The sequence below is a fragment of the Pezoporus wallicus genome, unplaced genomic scaffold (assembly GCF_028554395.1).
Source record: "Pezoporus wallicus isolate ANWC-B61680 ecotype Strahan unplaced genomic scaffold, APGP_CSIRO_Pwel_v1 scaffold_6446, whole genome shotgun sequence".
Taxonomy (NCBI): domain Eukaryota; kingdom Metazoa; phylum Chordata; class Aves; order Psittaciformes; family Psittacidae; genus Pezoporus; species Pezoporus wallicus.
This window is the reverse complement of record NW_026636264.1, coordinates 6,740,543-6,762,240: the sequence shown is the minus strand read 5'-3', so window position 1 is coordinate 6,762,240 and position 21,698 is coordinate 6,740,543. Positions and strand designations below refer to the sequence as shown.

At 39.1% G+C, this 21,698-nt stretch overlaps 1 protein-coding gene and 1 long non-coding RNA gene across 5 annotated transcripts in view; one reads left to right on the top strand and one right to left on the bottom strand.

Annotated features, from left to right (window-relative positions):
- The window catches only part of LOC130594096 (uncharacterized), a 37,869-nt gene that overhangs the window by 11,484 nt on the left and 4,687 nt on the right, over positions 1-21,698 (top strand). Inside the window, exons 1-2 of one of the 2 annotated variants that reach the window (XR_008970974.1) lie at positions 9,212-9,241; positions 14,474-14,688. The exons of the other annotated variant lie outside the window; for it this stretch is intronic. This is a non-coding gene — a long non-coding RNA (uncharacterized LOC130594096). Of the gene's footprint in view, positions 1-9,211; positions 9,242-14,473; positions 14,689-21,698 lie in introns of those variants that run through there. 2 annotated transcript variants of the gene reach the window in all.
- LOC130594088 (matrix metalloproteinase-27-like) lies at positions 8,689-21,495 on the bottom strand. 3 transcript variants are annotated; one of them, XM_057399782.1, is made up of 12 exons: positions 21,473-21,495; positions 19,980-20,062; positions 16,258-16,322; positions 15,680-15,918; positions 14,778-14,926; positions 14,551-14,679; positions 12,383-12,544; positions 12,089-12,212; positions 11,253-11,383; positions 10,868-11,027; positions 9,293-9,396; positions 8,689-9,079 (listed from the first exon to the last, which is right to left on the bottom strand). In XM_057399782.1, exons 4-12 carry the CDS (start codon positions 15,823-15,825, stop codon positions 8,979-8,981), a joined length of 1,206 nt encoding a protein of 401 aa, XP_057255765.1. In that variant the 5' UTR covers positions 15,826-15,918; positions 16,258-16,322; positions 19,980-20,062; positions 21,473-21,495; the 3' UTR covers positions 8,689-8,978. The 3 variants fall into 3 exon arrangements, with proteins under 3 accessions (XP_057255765.1, XP_057255764.1, XP_057255763.1); XM_057399781.1 differs by lacking the exon at positions 21,473-21,495 and having other exon boundaries at positions 16,258-16,422; XM_057399780.1 differs by lacking the exons at positions 19,980-20,062; positions 21,473-21,495 and having other exon boundaries at positions 16,258-16,834.

Here is a 21,698-nt window from a genome sequence, read left to right as displayed (position 1 = left end):
GTAAAGTTTGGCAATGGAAACTGGGCAGTTACTAGCATAAAAAAAGCATAGCATATTTATTTTGAAATTAGATCTTATGCTGAATTGAGGTTTGATTCAGAATGAAAGGAAATTGTAATTCTGGAGTTTTCTACGGTATCAAACACTTAGGTTTTGACAAGTTTAGTGTATTTGCATGAATTTTCTCTAAGGCAAATAGAAATTTGGCAAAGAAGTCTAAACAATAACTTCACTGTAGTCTATAGACAGATTTCTATTTCAAATACATAGAGATGGAGAGATGGAAGGGAATTGATGGGTATTTGTGGAGTTACTGAAGAAAAAGGCAAGGGCATAGTAAAGAGGTTACATGGAAGAAGCATGTGATATATTTGAGAATAGCTGGACCACAACACTGGAACATTCATGATGATAGGCAGTCCTGTTGATATCTTTCTTCAGATGTTTAGGTCTGATCTAAAGACTGAGGTAAGGTACCCCCAGGAATGACTCACCTTATCCTAAGACAGGCATTCTGTGAAAAGCATCTTCATCTAGGATGGTCAAATGAATCATCATCTGAAAGAACCTGTGTCCTTCAGTCATCTTCAAAGGAAGCATTATGTCTGCCAGATGTGTTCAGATATCTTGGATACCCTGTAGTCAGTGTCACTAAATGCTTATGTTGAGGCAACAGAATCAGTTGACCCATACTCAAGTTAGATGAATCTGCTGTGCATGTAGCTAAGGTTTCTCTTACGGGGAGAACTTGTGCAGTTATGATCTTTGAAAAGGAGGTTGGTGGCATGAGGCCCTTTGCACTGAAACACTTCTCACATTTTACTGAAGGAGCTTCAGAGTGTGGCAAGTTACTGTGGGGGTGCATTATGACCCCACCTCCTCTGGGCCACTCTACAGTTCCAGCAATTCGCATTAGGCTTTGTCCTTTGGGTAATGAGCTGGTGGTTAAATGTCCCTTGACTGTACTAGGATGCATGGCTAAGGTGGGAACAGCACTGACTGTACCAGGAAATTCTGTTGCTTGGCCAAGGTGGGAAGTAAGAGTGGAAATAATCAGTCACCATTGACAGCCTTGGAACATTCTGCACCTTGGTTGTAGCTTGTGTGGAACAGTATCACTGTTACTAGAACCTTGAAAATTGAAGTAACTACTAACCTGATTTGCGGCCAGGGTGGAAATTTACTGATTACTAAAGGCAATCATCCTGCAACAGTGGTCCTAAGTGAGGCCCTTTTGTAAATACCTATATTTAGATATGTATGCTTGTCCTGCTGCAACACACCTTCAGCCCCTCATCTGCAGTAATCCTCAATTCCCTTCTTTGTCATCTTCCTGCTTTCCCAGAAATGTGGGTTAGGTTTGCAGTGGAAAACAACAACAAAAAATAATCTAAACCAATCGGGAAAGTGCTGCTAATCACTGTGACACTCAAATCTTGAGAAAGAGAAGGGATTGGTTATGAATTGGGGTGGATGTAAACTCTGTAAAGTTCCCCTATCCATGTCCCTGGAACGGATAAGGATATCAGCCATCCACTGATCATAACAGAGATCTGCTTTGTGTGCTTGCCAGGTCAAAAATGCTGAGGTTTAATTTTTCAGCTTTACATGGTGATTTTGGGGAGGGAAAGGGCTCTGTTTTGCAGTCTTTGAGTTGTGTGAATAAGAATAGCTGCTGCATGACATGAGCCGGGGGGTCTCTGTGCCAGACCGCAGAGAAGGGAACACTTCTGCCTGGTGGTGATGGGGAAGCCCAGCTGCCCCAAGGCAGAGGCAAGGGCCTGAAGCTATGTTACAAGCAGCCCTTTTGGTGCTTTACAAGACGCTTTTTCTTTAAATGTGAAACTCCAACATTCAGTTTTTAAACACACACAAATAACTCGGTAATACATATAACACAGTAATAACACATACAATGCAGTAATAACTTCTAGATACAGGTCTGATAACATAGGATGAAGGAACGGCCACAAGAATGTGGAACCTACATAGGGATTTCCAAGAAAGTTTCTTACACAGAGTTCCATGAGCAGCTTCTCTTTCCTTTGGTTCTGTTCCTTTCTGTGTAAAACTGAGCAATCTCTTGATTTTCCAGCAGGGTTATAAGAGAGGATTCAGCTACTGCTCCCACACTTGGTTAATGACACAGTGGTTGTTCTTCTGGACAGAGAATAACCTTGCAAAGCATAGCCCTGAAAAGAAGCTATGGGATTTCAGATAGCGACAGGCAACCTATGTGGGGTAGTTACACCACCTGACTGTGCATGCAGACATCAGGTCTCCTGATTTCTCCTCCCAGTGCACTTACCTGCTCAGAATCGATGTGTTAAACTAAATGCTTACTCCTGCCAGACACTTTAGGATCATGTTGCAACAAAGCTGAATTTGATTTTTTAATTTCTAAGTAAATAAAAAGGTGCAAGAGAATAAAGGCTTATACACTATTATCAATTCAGGTGACTGTGGTAACTGCCAGCAAACGTAAACACAGTTTTGTCAGAGAAATTTACCCTGATGGGTATTTATCTATTTGCTTTGAATACCACAAGCACATTCCAGCATGATCCAAGGCATGTACAATTACATTTTTACAACTGCTGCTGAGAGAAACATTACCTGAGGGCTAAATCCATCTTTTTTACAACTCCCTGCTGTTAGCTACACAGGCAAAGCTTTCAGTAGGAGACTTGGGACTGACTTCTGGTGCTAAAACACTTTCCTTTGGCCACAGGGTTTGTGGATCATTCTCTGGTCTCAGTTCCGATCTCTCTCCATTAGGCGTGTGGACAGCTCTGGCAGAGCCCCCGAGATAGCTTCCTCCAACAGAAATTTGTTTTTTTTTGTACACAAACTAAACCCGTGTATGGCAAGTGAGGACGATGACGCTGACTTCAAAACCACGCTGCTCGGAACCAAAATGCTAATGTACAATCAGCCTTTCTAGGCATGCTTATCCTAGTATTAAAATTTACAGTTCCCTTGTCCCTTGCCCCAAACAGATGCGCTGAGAGAGAAAACCCTTATTCCTGCCTGTTGTCAGTATGTTCTTTAAGCTCAGAATCCTTCTTCCATGAATGTTTTGTTTCACACTTGCCATAAGGGTGGGGTCATGATGGTCAAATTCTCCATAAATTGCAGGGGCTTATATTTTCCTGATGCTTAAACATCTTTGAAGTCTCAAATCCAGTCAGTAGACACCCAGACACAAGGATATAGGTGGAAATTAGGTAATTAGAATTTGACCTTCACAGTCTAACCAAATTCTTACAGAAATATCATGTGTGAAAAAATATACCACAGCACATTCAGAAATCAATGAATGACCTCTGTATTTCCTTTGGTACAATTTGCATTTTATTTAGGCTTCTGCTTTCCCACTGATTCCCAAAATTAAGACCTCCGATAACCTGCACCTGAGGCAGAAGCAGAAAGATTTTCAAGGTGGCAGGTTAAGCTCTGGGGATGAGAGCTGAGGAGACTGCAAGGGGAAGGAAGATAGTGGAGTCCATTCTTGTTTCATGTGCAGATCATTTTGAATGTAACAGTATGAATGCTCCTTTCTACAGCCAAGTGCGCGAGGAATGGCTGATGTCTGAATGCTTTGCCTGAACTCTGTTATGGCAGTACACTTCTATGGTCACAATAAGCACAGATGTCTTCATTAGGACTTTGAGTCAAAGATTTCAAAAGTAGTATTACTTAAACATGTTTGAATTCTGGCATAAGCTTGAAGGCTTTGCTGAATCAGCACCTTTGTCTCTAATTAAAGCCTGTCTTTTAGCTCATAATGTACACAGGCTGTGCTGTGATCCTGGAAATGAAGAAAGAGTTTATTACTCTAAGAAATGAAAAACACATCTTTAATAATAGCCATTCTACTTCCATATTTTATGCTCGTTAAAACACATGTCCAGGTGATGTTTATGTACATCTCTGTAAACATACACTTTTTAACTTGTAGAATTTTGCTCCAGAACATACCAGAACATACTCCTGTAGGAGTTTGGTTTTCTCCTGAGAAGCCTTCCTTGCTTCCTTACACAATGTGTATTTCTTTTGCTCTTAAAGCCTGTTTTGTTCACAATAATCCTGTTTGCGGTAGTGTGAAGTGATAAGTACACTTTTCAGCTGCTTGGAGAAATATAATAACCTAAGCTAAATTACACCATGATTTAAAGAAAAGAGTTCATATGGTATAAATCACTTCCTCTATAATCTTGGGTGAAAATCAAAAGCAGTGCTTATAAAAGTAATGATGATAGTCTGAAACACAGCTACAGGTAAATATGCATATATATATGTATTATACACAGACACACATTTGAAAAATGTTTTCTGGTGCTTTTTGTAAACTCCATATTTTTCATCTTTATTGCAAAGTTCTTCTGTTTGATAATGACATTTATCATATGCCTGTAAGCTATTTTGCTGTCAAAACCACCTTCATGTTTAGATATTGATTTTTTATCTTAACCAGTGTAACCTTCTCAACCTGGGGTAAAGCAGATTTCACCACCTCCCATAATAGTTGCTGACAGTTAAGGGGACTCAGTTCTTCAGGACATAGTTTCTAGCGCTCTTTGATAAAGTCTAATATTTAAAAGCTCATGTTGGCTTTTTCCTTGATGGCTGAAAACCTTGTGTTGCTCAGCTGTGTGGAGGCTGTATTGCCCTCGGTTCTACAAGCAGCATTTTTAATGTAAAATACACAAAGTAATTTCTGTGCAGCTGTTGGGATTCCCTACTCCTTTAGCCCCTGCAGCCTGCAGAGCCCCAGAGAGACCGTACAGACCCACATGCACCTGTGGGCAAGGTACCTCTATTGGAGCACACAAACACACACATATCTATGTTTTTTCATTTACTGGAAGGTAGCAAGACACAGTGTGCTCGCACATCATTAAAACACATGAAGAGCATGATGCATAAGGAAAAACCCCAACAGACAACACCCACCCCCATAAGCTTATTTAATGAATGAATACAGCCAGACCATGAAAAACTCTGATTCACAGCCAGAACCACAGAACCCACGTCTCAAACCTTTAGGTCCTCTCTACAAAGTATGTGCACAGGATACACTCAGTAATGTCAGTGAGATGGCTGTCACTGAGAGTTGTCACCCTGCAAGGGGTATTTGTAGCCCTCAGAGAAGTGCTCTTCTTTGTTTTACCCAGGCACACTGTGCAGCTCATCTGCAGTCCTTGCTGGCATACTGTCTGGTACCTGCAGTGGCTACACTGCGTTTTAGTACACTGCTCTGGGTATGGTTCTGGCATGTCTGAAGGTTCAGCGTTCAAAAAAGTTCAAACTTTATAAGCTGTTCAAAAACTGTGTTGCCTACCAACATTTAAATACCGGCCTTGCAGCTTCCTTTTCTGTTATCAGAACTTGGACAATTAGCCACAAGAGGCATGGAGTTATGAGCAAGGTCAGGGAAGAGTGGTTATGTACATCCATATAACAAAAAGTTCTTTCTCCATACATAAGCTCTCACACTTTGTCTTTTTACTTCCTTTAAGGTAGCAAACCCTCAGAAAGATTCAGCATCAGTTTTCTCAAGGCTTTTGGAGAATTTGTCTGCTACCCAAGAGCACAGGGTAGCTTTCACCTGAAAGCATAAAGGAAAGAGCTGGGGTTTAAGCTCTGCTCTAGCAAGTATTTTACTATAGACAGCTCCTGCTCCACTCTGGTCCATAAAGCACTCCCATGCCAGTGCTAGAAGACCAGGTTCTTGCAGTCCGAGAAGCGAGCCGGACTTTTCAGGACAATCTACCAAGAATGCTGTACTTGTGTGTCTCAGCAACATTTGACATCAGGATGCATAATTTCCTCATTTCCTAATCCAATCTCATCATCAGTATCTTATGATTGATTTGAAAAACAGCTGCTAAAAAACATTAATTGGCCAAGAAACAAATGAGCATTTTTTCTTTGTGATATCAAACAACTGGAAACACTGTTTTTATATATCTTTCCTGTCTTGCCTTGTCTGCCCTTCCTAACTGCTCTGGTCAACAGTAGGAGGAATATGACATTACAAAACCAAATGAAAATGTGCAGTGGAAGGCAAGAAGGATGTTTAGTGAAAACACCAAGAAAACAATTTTAGCTCGATCACATGGGATCCTGTTTTTTTTTTGTGTATCTGTTTGTGTGTCCATCTGATCTCACATTAACTGAAGGTCCTGGCCAACTTCAGCCAAGTCAAACTGAGACAGTGTAGTTCCTAGAGGTTTTGTGGAAAATAGCAGCTCAATAAAAGAGAAATAACCTTATTAATGGCTGGGCTGTGGGGGCCAGTTGCTAGTCAGTCCATGGGTAGCTGCACAGTGTTTACTCAGCTAGTAACCTAAATGTAGTATGAGTAACCTAAATGTAGTATGAGGATATGCATTATGAGGGGCTATAGGTGGCAGAAGAGAGTGGAGGTGGTACCAGGAACTGTCTAGAGCTGTGGGAGGATATGGTGAGATGCAAGGCCCTTCCCTTTGTTAGCCAGGCTCCTGGCAGAGATGAGGGAAAAGACCACCAGTAAATACTTAGTATTTACTGGATTTCTGCTGTGTCACTCCTATTCTGGTTCTTATTCCTTCAAGACAAGAAGTGAAGAGGGAAAACTAAGTGACCAAGCTGTTATCACAAATCAAAAGTCAAGCCTTTTTGCATAGGGAATGCCTTTTCAGGCCTTCTTTGCAAAAAACAGGGAAAGCAGTGCTCATTGCTTTCTTTATTTTTGCAGGGGACCCATGAAAACGCACCCCATGCTGGATTAAGAGAATATCAAAGCTGCCAGTCAGAGAACTTCACTGACAGCATTTCATTGGTAAAGATTAACTTTCCTTAAGACAAAGGTTTCATATAAAGTGTGAAACAAGGTTTCACCTGAGAAAAGAAGGAGCACAGAGTAGCTATGATATTTGTTTATGTATCTGAAGACAGAGGACCTTGACTATGTATGACAAAGGACTGAATAATCCCCTTGATGACTCAGTGATTAAACTTTTCTTGCAGCTAAAACTACAATTGTATTAAACATTGTATTAATGTTTAATTAATTAATGTATTAAACATTGAGCAAAGTGTGTGTGAAAGAGTAATCTGAGTATAAACACCTGGGTATGACTTGGCAGCTTCTGAGACTGTGCTGTTAAACTCTGCTTTCTACACAGCCAACAACTGAACTGAATGCTGGGTAAGAGTTTAAGGAAGCTGGAAATAAATAATAGGTAAGGAAGTGTCTCCATCCTGCCTGCCTCCAGCATGTTCTACTCTTGTCTTAAGGGATATCGCGGTCACTTCACAGGCAGTGTCAATCCAATCAGGTGCTTTCAAACAACTTCATCCCTGGCTTGTGGTGACATAAAAAACTGCTGGTGTATCTTGCCAAAAATTGAGTATCAGAGACGATAAAAGTAGCATGTCCTTCTCTTTCATGTCACATAAAAACTAACAGACACCCAGCAAAGACACTATAAATTTCACCAGACTTTAGCTGTCTGAAAGTTAGCTGCTCTAAGCTAGTTGGATAGCCTTTCTCTGCAAAGAGATGTTTTCTTCAGGGACTGAAGATATTGGTTTGCCCCATCACAGTCTTAGGAAGAGATATGTAACACTGCAGAGAACTTTTACCTCTTTTTTAGGTACAGGCATCTTCTATAACTTGTGTGACTAGATGTGAAGACAGACAGAAAGCTACAGTTAAGTCAGATGAATCTCACCCAAATGTCTGCCATTTCACTCCACTCTAAGTTTAAATTTTGATTAGTCTTGTAGATCAGTGAAACAGCATATCTGAGCCTCTATTTTGACTTTCTGGTGGAAACCAAGCCAGTGCGATTCTCATAGCAATATCAGCAATGTAGCAGTACCAAATGGTACCAAACAGCCAAATCAAATAGGTAAGGATCAGGTTGGGATCAATGCATTGTTCGCCTGGTACTGTAAGAATACATAGCAAAAAGGAACTTTTTACTCTAACATGCAACAGGTGTGTAAACCAGCCAGATATGTGAGAGCTAGGGAGCAGAAGGACAAGCCAGTTCTAATGAGATCATGTTCTCAGATACACCCTGCCATGCAGGCAGCAGGTTCTGGGCCTGTTTCCAGAATTAAATGTAAAGGAAATACTTGGAGAGGATATAGTTGTGACTTTATAGGTCTGATTTTGCAAGGAGTTTGCTTCATGCACAATGGCAATATGTAGTAAATGTCAGATATACGTGCACTTGAAACACAGGCTTTGCGTTAGCGGAGCAGAGGTTGTGCTTCATGACATTGGTAATTAACTATATTTCTTGAATAGGACACAACTGATTTCTGAAGGATGCCATTCATAGATTCACAAAAATGGTTACTGATGAAATACTAGTTTTTATATAGCTATAGACTGTGAGCTAATGTATTTAGGCACTGGGGCTTGAGAATGATTTTGGTGGCAACATACTGATATGATGTGAAAAGAAGAAGGCTGAAATGGGCAAGGAAAAGCAGGAGAAGACACAGGAAGACACAGGAGAGAGGACAGAAAAACAAGTGATTTATGAAAAAACTGGCTCCTGAAGTTGTTTGGAGATCAAAGAATAAAAATACAAACATTGTATGTTGGAAGAATATTAGCATATTAACCTGAAGTCTTTCACACTTCAGAAATATGGAACACCTTCAAACAAATGAAGCAGAATACAGTTGACATCAACCTAAAACCTTTTATTGCCAAAATATTTGAAAACCCATCTGAAGTATAAAATGATATATTATGTTGAATATATTACACTTACTCAGGAGAAAAAATGCAGTTTTATTCTAGCCTTTGGAGGTACCATTAGAACTGACATGATGATATATTAAAGTAGTAGATACATAGGAAAACTAGTCCTATTGCCTCTTTTGTATAGTAGTGTTTATATGAACAACCTTTGAGAAATCTAGAATGATTTTTATTCTCAATTGTTGTGTGTAAAAAAAGCTTAATGATATTAACAGTTAAACCAGCTGTTACTCTTTGTTTCACGGATAACTTTTTTAGCAGTAGGGTCGAACTCCCACTGCTTTGATCCATGGAAGAAGTAGAATAACCCTGGAAATAAAAAAGTAAGGCATCACGGCATTAATAAAAGAAACAGGTTCATTCTGACAAAGCAGAGAACATCACTCTTATACACACAGGAGAGCATCTCCTCAGTTCTTTTGCAGGACATATCAATAATGCCATTCATCCAGAATGTCCTCCAGAACTCAAGTAAGTCCTTTACAAGTACACCCATTTTACTTAAAAGCTCATTTCATTTACCTTTTTGTTGGAAAACAGCATCAACTCTCTGGCTAATTCCCGGAAAGTCATTGACTGTCTGTCTAGGATAACCCTTCTCCATGGACTGGCTGTTTTCATCAAACCTAAATCATATGAAGGGAGACATGTAATTTTAGAGTTTAGACATCAATTCTGCAAAGAATTAATCGGCTGCTGAAAAGTATCCACCATCTGTAGTTTGTTTGACTGATTTGAATGGGGTTACAGAGAGTAAAGTTATCTACTCAGGTTTTCAACAAGGAGGATACTTGTTCACTGATAAAGGCAGGCACAGATCCCGGGAAGCATTTGGAGTGAGAGAAAGTGAAGGAAGATACCAAATTTTTGACAGCAGGGATGGGATTTACCTCCTTTTAATGATAGCAGTGTGACAGACAGTGCATGGAAACTGGCTGGGTTGATTCCTGCTACAAGGACTGCACATATTTATTGCATGAATTTTAAACTCCTCTTAGACTTTGATATGATTGTGCGTAGTCCTTTAATATCTGACAGATTTAGATGGAGGAAAGGAAACTCTTAATACAATCAAGTTGTTTCTAAGTGAGCCAGGACAATTTTTATAAGATAGGTCTGAATCTGGGTGCTTTTAGGAACCCTCTCTGGAAAAACATGCAAGCAAACAAACACGCCTTTGTTTTACTTCTCCATGGATACAAGAAATACTTTTCACAGGGACATGAGACTGAGATAAGGAGTTACTAAGTAAGAAATCCGTGCTGTGGTTTTCTTGCATGCCTTTGTCTTGTGACCAAGGCAGTAAAGTATCAATTAAGTATATTGTAAATACTCATTCCAAAACTATCAAAAACAAAGGACAGGAAATGACATGCAGCACAAAATCTAGCTAACACTTTATGTCTCACTGAAGAACCCCCACAATTAGTCACAATAAAGTCTGTTTGACCCATATATGCTCCTGGTTGCCTGGAGAAGGCATTCACAGGAGTTCTTGCACTCAGAGGGAATCTATCAGCTTCCCCAAAATTTTTTTTTTGCTTCAGTTTGACTGGTATTTGGGTATTGGGAATCACTCACCACAGTCGAAATAACGTTTAGAAGAATCATGTTGCAATTCCAATGCTAACCGGTCAAAGAAAGGAAAATGAACTATCACTTCTGTCTCTCTAAACCAGATAAAATAATCTAGGAGTTTTCAGAAATCACAGAAATTCTGACAAGCCACCCCAGCCAGCCCTCTGCTGAAGTAGGTTTGTTTTCAGATCTTTATTTCCTAGAGATACTTTTGTCTATTGTATTTGTAAAAATTCTCTACATGCCAGAGTTTTTTTAGCTTCCAGGCATAATGCATCAAAATGGGTCCATATCCGGAACGGCTATTTCAGGACACCCTTAAGCTCTCAAAAGTCAAATCTATATTCTTCTCCTTGTGCAGGAGTCAAAGAATTCCTATGAAAAGTAAGATTGCTATAATTCTGTAGTTACATATAATTACTTTAAAGTCTACTTCCTCTTTTATCACATAGACAATTTTAATTCTATTCAGACTACATTGGAGTCAATCATAAGAAAACACTTGTCAGTTCCTCTTACCTCCAGTATTTGTCACCTATGAAAAAGTATGTCTTCCCTGTATTTTTATTACAAACAGCTGCATCAATTTTCTTGACACCTTTAGGGAAGCCCAATGCGTGGATATTCTGTGGATAACCAAGCAACACCTGATATCCGCTGATAACCCAGAATTTATTGCCTATTAAAAAAAATTAAAATATTTATTTTCACCTGTGATTTTCAGAAACTAAAAGGAAAAATTCACTCCCTTAGTGTAGGTTGTAGGAAAAAAAAATTAAATGTCATGAGTTTTTATTTATTTATTTGAAAAGTTAATTTTATGCACATATAGCTACCTTTTCTCCCTCCTATCCTCCCTCAAAATTAAAAGTAAGAAAAATTTGAAGAAAGTCTCATACTTCACCTTTGAAAAATAGGATCCGATCTTTCATGTTCTCATATGCAGCTTCAATACCAGGTGGCAGAGTTGGCCAGAAGGTAGAAATTAATTCACGCTCAACTTCTGAGTTATCAGGATAGACTCGCCATAAGTGCCTGATTGAAATATGGAAGAGTTTTTGAAGTAAATCATTAACCACAGACGTTTCTATATGTGTATAAGAATGTGAACGACGTCATGACTTGCAAGCTGTTTCTTGTCAGTGGAGCTACCTAGGTTGATGCATCAGAAAGGAAAACACTCCCCTCAATGGGAAGTGAAGGTTTTTTTTTATTCTGGCTTCTTTCTGGAGTTGCCCTTCTTGTTGGTACTGATTGATTATGGGATCAGCTACAAGCTGCTGAAAAATTCAGGTTGTTTCTGTACCCTATAGTAAGACAGTTACAGGGTCCCATATAAGCTTGACTGTAAGCTGTTCCCTATATGATTTACCCAGATGACTTTGGGCTTGATCAGGTGACTGAAGGATAGATTAGCCCAACTATATGGTAGAACATACTACCTTCTTAGAAAATGGTTGCATCATTTAGTTATGTATTACTTGGTGTAACCGTTTATACACCTGGGAATAAAGCTTTATTGTGACTGAGATGTTTTTTTGGAAAAAACTAAGCATTTTTTTCAGGGCATCCTGTAAAAATATGAATATAACTCATAACTTCTTAAGTTTTATTTCCATGAACAGAAATCTATCCATTTGTCTCATAAGTCCCATAATCATAATCATTCAAACCACTCAGTCTTTGTAGAAACCAAGGAAAAAAAAACCTCATGGAGACCAATGGCATAGCAATATTTACCTGCCCTTTAGAAAAATGACTTCTTGTCGGAGTGTAGTTACAGCATTGAAAGACATCTGGGAGCCACAAGTCTTAGGTGGGGTAGGGATGGCTGGCCTTTTATCTGGGGCATTTGGTGGAGATCCTAAGGAGACATTATGGGAAGAATACACCAAATTTAGAGAAACATTCAGGTTTTCATATATAATTGTATTTTTGATAATACGAGAAGAGAAATACTTTTACAGTGAAACTTTGTGATAGAGATTATTTCTCTCCTGCTTACTCTATTTTCAAGGCATGAGTTTTACTCACCATAAATGGACTGTATGCCATTTATGTCATCTGGAGAGAGGGGAAATTCGCTAGGGCTGATGTAGGCATAGTTGGGGAACATCAAAGCCCTCTGGTCATTAGAATGGGAGAGACCCAGGGCATGGCCAAGCTCATGAGCAGCAACAAGGAACAAGTTGAACCCTTAAAAACAGATAGAGAGATGAGATCAGTCTAAGTTTGGTCTGCAAACGGCTGATATGAGCAGAGCAGAACTATTGCTCAGTGACAGTGTTCATAGAATATATTGAAATTCATGAGGGAATGGATATATGTAAACATATTTTTTGTATAGGCGAGGCTTGTGCTCTTCCCCAATAGAAGGGAGTGACTTTTGGCCTTCTTTCCTGCTGTTCTTTCTGTTAGCTACTGAATGTGTGTGTGGCATGAGTAGTGTCTGGGGGTGAATGTGGGTGCAGCTCTGAGGAATGTCCTGGCAGGGTTTTCTGGCGGAGCTAGAAAATTAGATAGTGAGTCAAAACAAAATAAGAGCTCTCCAGGGCAAGGATAGGAAGATGCACTTTGTATTCACTTGAGGTGCTGAAGTGTCACCCTGTATATCAGCCTTCCTCCTACAAATCTGAGAAAGAAAGGTGAGATCATAAGTAGGCAAGGGAAAATATAATGTTAGCAGAACAATTTAATTTCTTATCATTAGGACTTGAAAGAGTATGGTTTCTTTACGGCTTTGTAAAATAAACTAGCTTTTTAAAATATGCTTATGCATGCTTATTCCCAGTGAAATATGTTAGCATAGTAAATAGATAAAAATGGAATTTCCTTTAACATACATCCCTCTAAGTAACACGCCTTTCTCAGTTAGGAAAGAATGATCATCTGCCCTGCAGACCAAGAGCCAACAATGTTAACAGACTTAGTGAAGATCACAAGTCTGTGGCAGAGGAGAGGACTGGTCATCGATTGCCCAAGAAAGGCTGGCTGAAGCCAAGATATCCATTTCTCAAAAAATCAAACAAAGTTTCAATTTTTCCACACATATTTCCAGTCTTCCCTCTCACAAGTCCTCCACACTCTCCCGATTTCTGCAATGCCTGGCTTCTGGAGCTGTGCTGTTGAGAAACAGCAGCAAAACTGAGGTTGACCAGTTCCAGTGTGGGGAAAACACTACATATTATCAGCATGACATGTCCACTTCTCATCCTTCTCTTTTTTCCCACCACAATAAACCCAGACCTTTTCTCCTCATGCAGTGCTCTTACAGAACCTTTCTGTTTGCTAGCTCCTTGCTTTTCATGCTGCGTAACCTCAAGCCTGCTGCAGTTATCCTATGCAATTTTCCATCCCCCAAACGGGATGAGATAAGGGTCTAAAGTACAACAGGGTGTGTACTTAAATACAATGACAGTTGTGTCATTGTGTACTGACAGATGTGTCATTGTGTACTGACAGATCTGTCAGAGGCAGCATGTTCTGTTTGGCTAGCCTGGAGATTGAAGGGAACAGGCAGTTGAGCACTCTGTGTTCCCCTCTCTTCTAGCCTGGTGTAACACATCTGTAGTCAGCTCTACACACTGCATCTCAGCCCATGGGAGGCCTGAACAGCAGGTTCAGACTCCCAGCTCCTGGTAGGATGCTGAAATTATTTTGAGAACTCTTTTGTGTATAAGCTTATCCTAGCTGATATTTGGACCTATTGTATTATCAGTGAAGACTCTTCATTATCACTGGTTTCTGTAATGTTTTCTAGGTAGTGGGAATCTCCTCTGAGGACTTCCACAAGGCAGGGTGTGCTTCCTCTGCAGTGTGTGGTAGTGCACAGCTTGATGTCCGCGTGTGTGTCAGGAGGGGACAAAGTCAAAGCTTTTACCATAGGTTGTGAAACTCTGGTGGACATGGGTCCTAGCAACCCCCAGGTAAGAGTGGCCCATGTCTGTAGCATTCATATTTGAAAAGGGTTGTCCTGTTGGTATCTTTGCCATCATTAAATAAGAACTAAAGTAGATCAAGCTGATTTACATCACTGCAATTGTTATTTTTGCACATACCCTGTTTGGAGGATGGCCTGTAGTATCCTCAGACTGCTCTTATGGTTAATGTTGTGTTTCATCTCAGTCTATATCTTCAGTTAAATAAAATCAGAAAGGGATTTACCCATCTGCATAACACTTCAGAAAGACCTTTTTACCTACCAACTGAGCCCATGGTCCAATCTTCATCCTCATCAAAGTGCACATCACCACCAAAACCATTGCCAGGTGGAAACGCATGACCAAGGACACCAAGGGGGCCATCAAAATAACGAGGACAACGTCCATGAGCTAAATAAGGTGATGTTGAAACAATACAAAGTTTATGTTATGACTACTGCAAAATCTTCACATTAATTTTAACATAGTTTGTGCAGTCAGCATATTACCTTTGGTCCCAAAAGCAATCATTATATATGCTATTCCTTCATGAATACGAGTGAAAATCAGTGGGGTGACAGTGCTCCACACTTCAAATGCCTTATGGATTGCTTTATCCACATCCTCTTTGGTCATATCTGGTGTGCGGTTAACAATTCTATGATATGAGAGTTCAAGTAATAATACTTAGTGTTTGCAGAAAAAAAATCTCTAATATTGTCATGATGATGAACAGAGATTCAGGTAATTAACTTAACCTACAGTCTAGTAGCTCCCAAGATTCATCTTGGATTGAGTTAGTTCGAGGAATGTGATAACCTGACAAAATAGCTGCTCAAAAATCTGCATCACAGTACGGTTTTAGCCTTGTCTGAAGTCAGTTGACAAAAAACCCCAAACCTGATTTTCTACACTTTTGTCTCTGCTCTAAGGCCGATTCCAGAACCATACATGAAGGCTACATGATGTAACCAATCATGCAATACTTAATTATATTTTTTCATAATAATACTTATGTACATGATATCAGATTTTCTCAAAATAGCCCTTAACCAGGAGGCCATCTCTTGAGCGTGAGGAAAGTCATGTCCTCAGGTTCCTGTGACTACCAAACTGTTGGTCTTAGCAAATTTTGAAGATAATGGGGCTTGTACAAAGTGCAGTGGGTATTTCTGTTCGGTCACAGAATGTTTGTCAGGAATGGTAAATGACAAGCAAAATACTGTGATTGACTAGCCCGAATCTCAGAAATCCTTCTCAGGAATACGCATAGCTAAGAGCTGGGGAAAGAGAAACCTTTTTGTGTTCCCAACTGGACACAATTGCTATAGAAGTTGTATTTAACTGTAACACATGTGAATACCCACAAAAGCAAAATTTTAATTCAAAAAAGCAATTATTGAAATACTACCTGTATGTCAGCTTGTTTTTTTTCCATCCTGGCAAAGTAATTCCATAGAGACCCACATCAGGAACTCCACACCTGGGTTTCTTCATCATTTCCAATGTCTCAGTGTCTGGTTTTCCAGTCACTTTCAAACCAAAAAATTGTTGCATTTTCTGAAGTTTTTCAGATGTGGATTCAGCATTTGATTTCCATCCAAGCTGATTTGGATCAGGCTCAACAGCATAGAATTTATTTAAATAGTCCTAGTGAAAAAGTAAAGCAGTTGCATTTCACATTTTGATATGTTCTTAAACAAATACCTTAGGACTGGTATTGTTTGTGTGCTTTGCTGGCAAAAGCATCTGCTCGTGATTTTGGAGCAAAACAGATGTTTTCCTGAGGATCATAGCCAAACAGAAACAGACAACATTATCTCTCTTATTTATTTGACATTTATAGTTTGTACAGATTAATCCCACTTTAGTAAAGTTTTGTGTAATAGCATTGTCTCAGAAAGACAGCAAACTGCTGTGTATCTGGGACATGCAGCTTATATCTAAAAAGAAAGGGCTCAAGAGATCTGATATGGACAATGTAGTTACCTGTACAAGCTTTGTATCTTCTTTGTTGTCTTTCTCTGAGTGTACAGAGAGAGCGTTAGAAACAGCTGCACACATTAAAAGCAAAAGTGAAAGATCCTTCATTCTTATTCTCATCTCTATCCTGGTAGGTGAGCAGTCTGCTTTCTGCTCCACGTGCATCCTCTCCTGGATCCCAGTTTATATAGTTATGGGGTGCTTTATAGAGTCAGCTGTAGAGTGACTCAGAGTTTATCATGTTCTGATTACCTCCCACATCCTATAACGCTGCGCTGGCTGACACAATAAAACTTGATTAAACCCATCCAATTTCGCAGACATCTGAAGTCAGTTAGCACTTGAATAATGCAAGCTGCTTGGTTACTATTTCAAAACTGACACTCAGTTTTAGTTGAGACTGAATTTTAGTGATCCTCAGCAATTTCATGGAAGATCAAATGGACAAATGCAAAACCTTCCAAGCTGTCCAGACCCAGCTGTTTGAAATGCGGCCCACAAATGTATGGGGACTCCTCAGAATTCTCAGCCTAGAAAATAGGAACTATGCACTGAATATGAACCCCAAACAAACAAACAAACAAAAAAACCCAAAACAAATCACTTTGGGAGAATTTACTATAAGCAGAAACTTTTATTTTTAAATTGATCCATCAAGTGAGACTTGGTGTTTCAGAAAATTGATGACAACTCCAAATCACTCCCCAACTCTTACCTACAATTCTTTGAAAAGGTGTGTTCCCTTTAAGTTATACTGGTGGAATACAAGATACAGATAAACTAAAAAGATTTTGCCCTATAAATCCAGCCTAAGGAATGTGGATAATCTTATATCTCTGTCTGCATTTACCTAAAGTACTTATTTATGTATGCATCTATCTATCTATCTATCTATCTATCTATCTATCTATCTATCTATCTATCTATCTATCTATCTATCTATCTATCTACCTACCTACCTACCTACCTACCTACCTACCTACCTACCTACCTATCTGCCATTTCATTACAAAAGGTTTCTTCAGTTTAACCACATTAGCCACAGGGGATGTGATTATTTCCTGTCTTAAGTAATTCAGAATAAAGGAAGTTTCAGGATTTACACAAACTGTGACAAATTATGGGATTTCGCCCTGTGCTGGGCAAGCACCTTCCTCTTCCACTGGTGGCAATTGGAGCTGAAGGTGTTTGGTGCCTTAGAGAAGCTCTGACAGCATGTACTCAACTTTTACAAAACAGTTGTAAGAAATACCCTCATGTTGGACTGTGGCTTTTTCAGGAAATCCTTGCTTCTGAGTTTTTGCATTTTTGTTGTCACTTGCAGCCAACTTTTCTCCAGCTGGAGGTGTTAATGATGAATTTTCTACCCCAAATTTCACAATATAGCCTGGTTAGTTTAATTTATTCATTAATGGTATTAGCTACCAAGAACAAACACCCCCCCTCCCCGCCAAAACCTCCCCAAACCAAAGTTGCCACAAGCAAGCAAAAAACGAAATAACGGAACACTTCCCTTAATTTGCTTTTATCACTTTATTGTAAGGTAAGATCTGGATCCTCTTCAGTTCTGTAACTGAGATAAAAACTGTGACAATGATTTTTCTAAGATGGAGAGCTCAGCTGAACTGAAAATGGGAATGACTTGTGTTTATGCAGAAATACAGACTTTCTTTTTTGAGAACCACTTCATATTTTTGAATGGATATATTTATTTGTCTCAAACTTTTTAAAGCTAGAAGTTATGATCACGGTGCTATATACATGGTATCAATAACAAAAGACAAAACCCCATTCCATGGCTTTTGCACCAAATATATTTTCCAATGGCATATATTTGGAAAACATGTTTTGGCTGATATGAATTGAATTTTGAAAAAAAAATCAAGGCATTGATTTCCCAGATTGAACTGGGAAAAGTGGTTGTCTTTTTTCAACTGTGGTTGGCCATCAGATCCCCATAGCTGTCTGCTGTCTTGCAGTGGAAGGATAAAGACAATGAGAGCAGTTACATTAAGTTTGGTTGCACCTAAATTCATACATTTATTAGCTAAGCATTCTTCTATAGAAAAATGGATAAATACGTATCTCTGGAGAGTGATTCAACCAGCTATCTTAGAATAGGATGAACTGGCCTCTATAGGTGTTCTCTGTCTTCATTGAATGTAGAGAAGCTTAAGCAGCTAATTTAGACTACATTTCTAATTTCAGTTAACAGTTCATGCTACATTAGTGTTTGCTTAGAAGACATTTGAGTGTCAGATGATGGGGGCCTATATCACTCAAAATGCAATTAGGGTTTTGAAACTTGACCACCTACACAGCACAGTGGCCAGGTCCCATGGCCCGTGGGGGAGAGGCCTAAACACATTTTTTTGCAAGTGATGTTTCACAAGTAGACCTATAATTGGCCCTGAGGTCTGGGAAAAGAAGAAGCTGTATATGCAGCTGCTGGTTATGGTTTCATAATGCTTGTCTTTGACAAGTTAGAGTTGGTGGATGTTGATCTACCTCGTGACTCCTTTCTTGTCCTAGAATTGGTTTATACAGACTACAGTAATGTGACCTGTGTTTTAACCCAGAAAGGTCACTGCCTCTCCTCATCACATCTCTAGTACCAACTGACATTACACTGCTGCATTGTGGTGATCCTAATACGCCACCAGCAGGGATCCAGCTTTCATAAGTGTTCACAACATGGGTGTCTGCATGTGAATTAACTGCCTAAAATTGCATTATATCAATAGAAATCTAACCAATATGGTCAAGTGGCATCTAGAGAGCATTTCATCTGACCATATGTAGGAAAAAAACTTAGGATGATTTGTGCAGCTCTCAGGAGCTCACCAAATATTTTGACCAACACTATAGACTACGAAGAAAGCTTAAACCTGAGATCACATGAAAACACTTAGGCTGCAATTAAGCTGACTAAACAGTGATTTGTTGTGCTTTAGAGGCAGTCTAGAGTATCTGAGACAATGACACAGGCCTGGTGGCTGTGACCTAGGACATAGAGAGGACATGTGGCTTCTAGACTGGTAGTTGGAGGCCAACTGGAAATATTCAGGGACATTAACAGCACTAGATACTTATTCAAGCGGCTGAACTGAACCACTACTTTGTAGGCTCAATCCTGCCGTAGAGTCAACAAAGCTAAATCATTACTCAGCTTAGGCGAAAAACATGGTCCAGTGGCAAATAGTTCAAATAACGTGTTTGACTCTTGGCAAACCTTTAGCAAATAATTCAGCCTGTGAGGACAGGATTCAACCACCTGAACATAGGTGCTGAGGGACAGTACAGGCTGTATGGGACTTTGGGAAGTGCTGGTCTCCCAGAAGCTGGTCTCTCCATTTCATACCTGCATGGGTGACTTGGATTCCCTACAGCACCCCAAATGTACTGAACATGTTTAGGAAATTGGATTCCTGCCTGGGCAAATCTGTCTTAGTTAATAACTGTATTGGCTATGACTACACACAAAACCAGTTACCAGACACTAGGGAGTGCTACAGTACTCTGCCATAGTACAGTAATTAGCAAATAGGACCTTAAAGTTATTAAAAAGGAGTAAGAAAACAGCAGGTGACTGTGTGGACTGAGCTGGAAACAACGCTTAGATTCCAAATTAGTTAAAGTGGTGATTGTGCCTGCAGGCAGGCAAGAGCTGTCAGAACTATACATGCCCTCCTCCTAATGGTGTGGGATGATGTAATACCCACGCTCACCCAGACAAAGGAAATTTTCACTCACATAAGTATGGGGAATACTTCTCACAAAGAAATCACCTCATTTTGAACTTTCTGTCTTCCTGTTTAAGGGAAACCCACAAAATAAGCTAAAAAAAAGTGTTCCTGGCAACTAAAAATCAGAGCTTCACAGAATACCAAAAAGCATGGACTAAAAATATGCCATTATAAGCTTAATCTTCTCTTTAACTTCTTCACCTTCCATAGTTTGTAAATTACACTTTATCTCTCTTTCCTCCAAAACATAACCATCTCCTTAACCCTTTTCTTCCATTTAGCACTATTTCTGCTCCATGAGTACTCATTACTATTTTTGTGTAGAGAGGGATTAATGTACTCTAAGTCTGAAGAGCTGTTTTGGCATTGTCTTGAGACCTTCTGCTCTTGCTTCATATCTGAAGAGAACATGTGTCCTCAATTTTCATTTTTTTTTAATATCTAATTAGTCTAATAAGAAATAGTATCTTTCCCTGTCTACTGTTTGTAGACCTTCTCTGCTATAACAGTATAATCAATTTAGATTTATATGCTTCTAAACCAATTTTTGATTTATCATTGGTAGTTCAGTAGCACTGGCTTACACAAGAAAATATTGTTAAATAGAATTGCTACTAATGTTTTGAATTAAAGAACTGGTATCTAAATCACCTTGTGAGAACAGGATTCACATAAATCACCTTCTTCATTAAAGCTTTTGATGCACTATAATTTAATTTATTTTTTTATTATTTTATAATTTTTTAAGTTTTACAAAGAATTTAATCTATTCAGGTTAATTTTCAATCATACATTTTCTTATCGTTGGATAGTATGTAGACTAATTTTTACTCCTGAATTTAATAAAAGTAAAAACTACCAAGCTTATTCTTTATGAAGAATCAAATTCAACAGACTTCTAATACAGACAGCTAAGTAATGAAGAAAACTGAACAGACATGTCTTTTTCTAAGGTTACACATTCTTTCCACAAAATACAGTTAGTTCTGTTACAGAAAGCTGAAACCTTCCTCTGAAGTGTTCAGAATAATATAGATGTTGTAAGAGATAGCACATTTTTGTTTGGTCACATGACTTTTAGTGTTATCAGCCGAGCTACAAAGACTAAAGAGAAAGTGAATAACCTTTCAAACACTATTTTAATTTAGGATATTTGAAATAATGCAGTTAAGAGGGAAGTCAAGCTTTTTTTTCGTGAACCATTTGTGTCAAAAATATTTTTTTGCCAAGAATTTTAATTTTTAAAGAAAAACTTTCATTCTTTAACCCACTGAAATTAGGAGGAATTTACTAACTACTGGAGGATTAAGCACTTGAAAGAGCTTTGAGCAAAGAGATTCATTTGTCTGTTATATGATGTGGCTATGTGTGATAGCAAAGAACTTGTTTCAGTAATCACAAGGGTCCTTTCTAATCTACGTTCCCAGGCTTAAACCCCAAAACATGAGCAAAAAGGCCCAGTTCCAAAGACATACATCCTGAGGGGAAGGCTAAGAGTAGAAGCTAGGGAAAGAGGATCAGAAAGTGGTGATTTGTAGACTGATGTTAATGAACCACAACTGGCCTAATTACCCACAGAATATTCACCAGCCCTTGTGTGAGATGATGGGCATCAGAGCCAGCTGACTGCTCCTTTCTCTGGCTTTGAGAAAAAGGTCTGACTTTTCCTTCCTGAATACATTTTCTAGTGTTTGGAAGCTA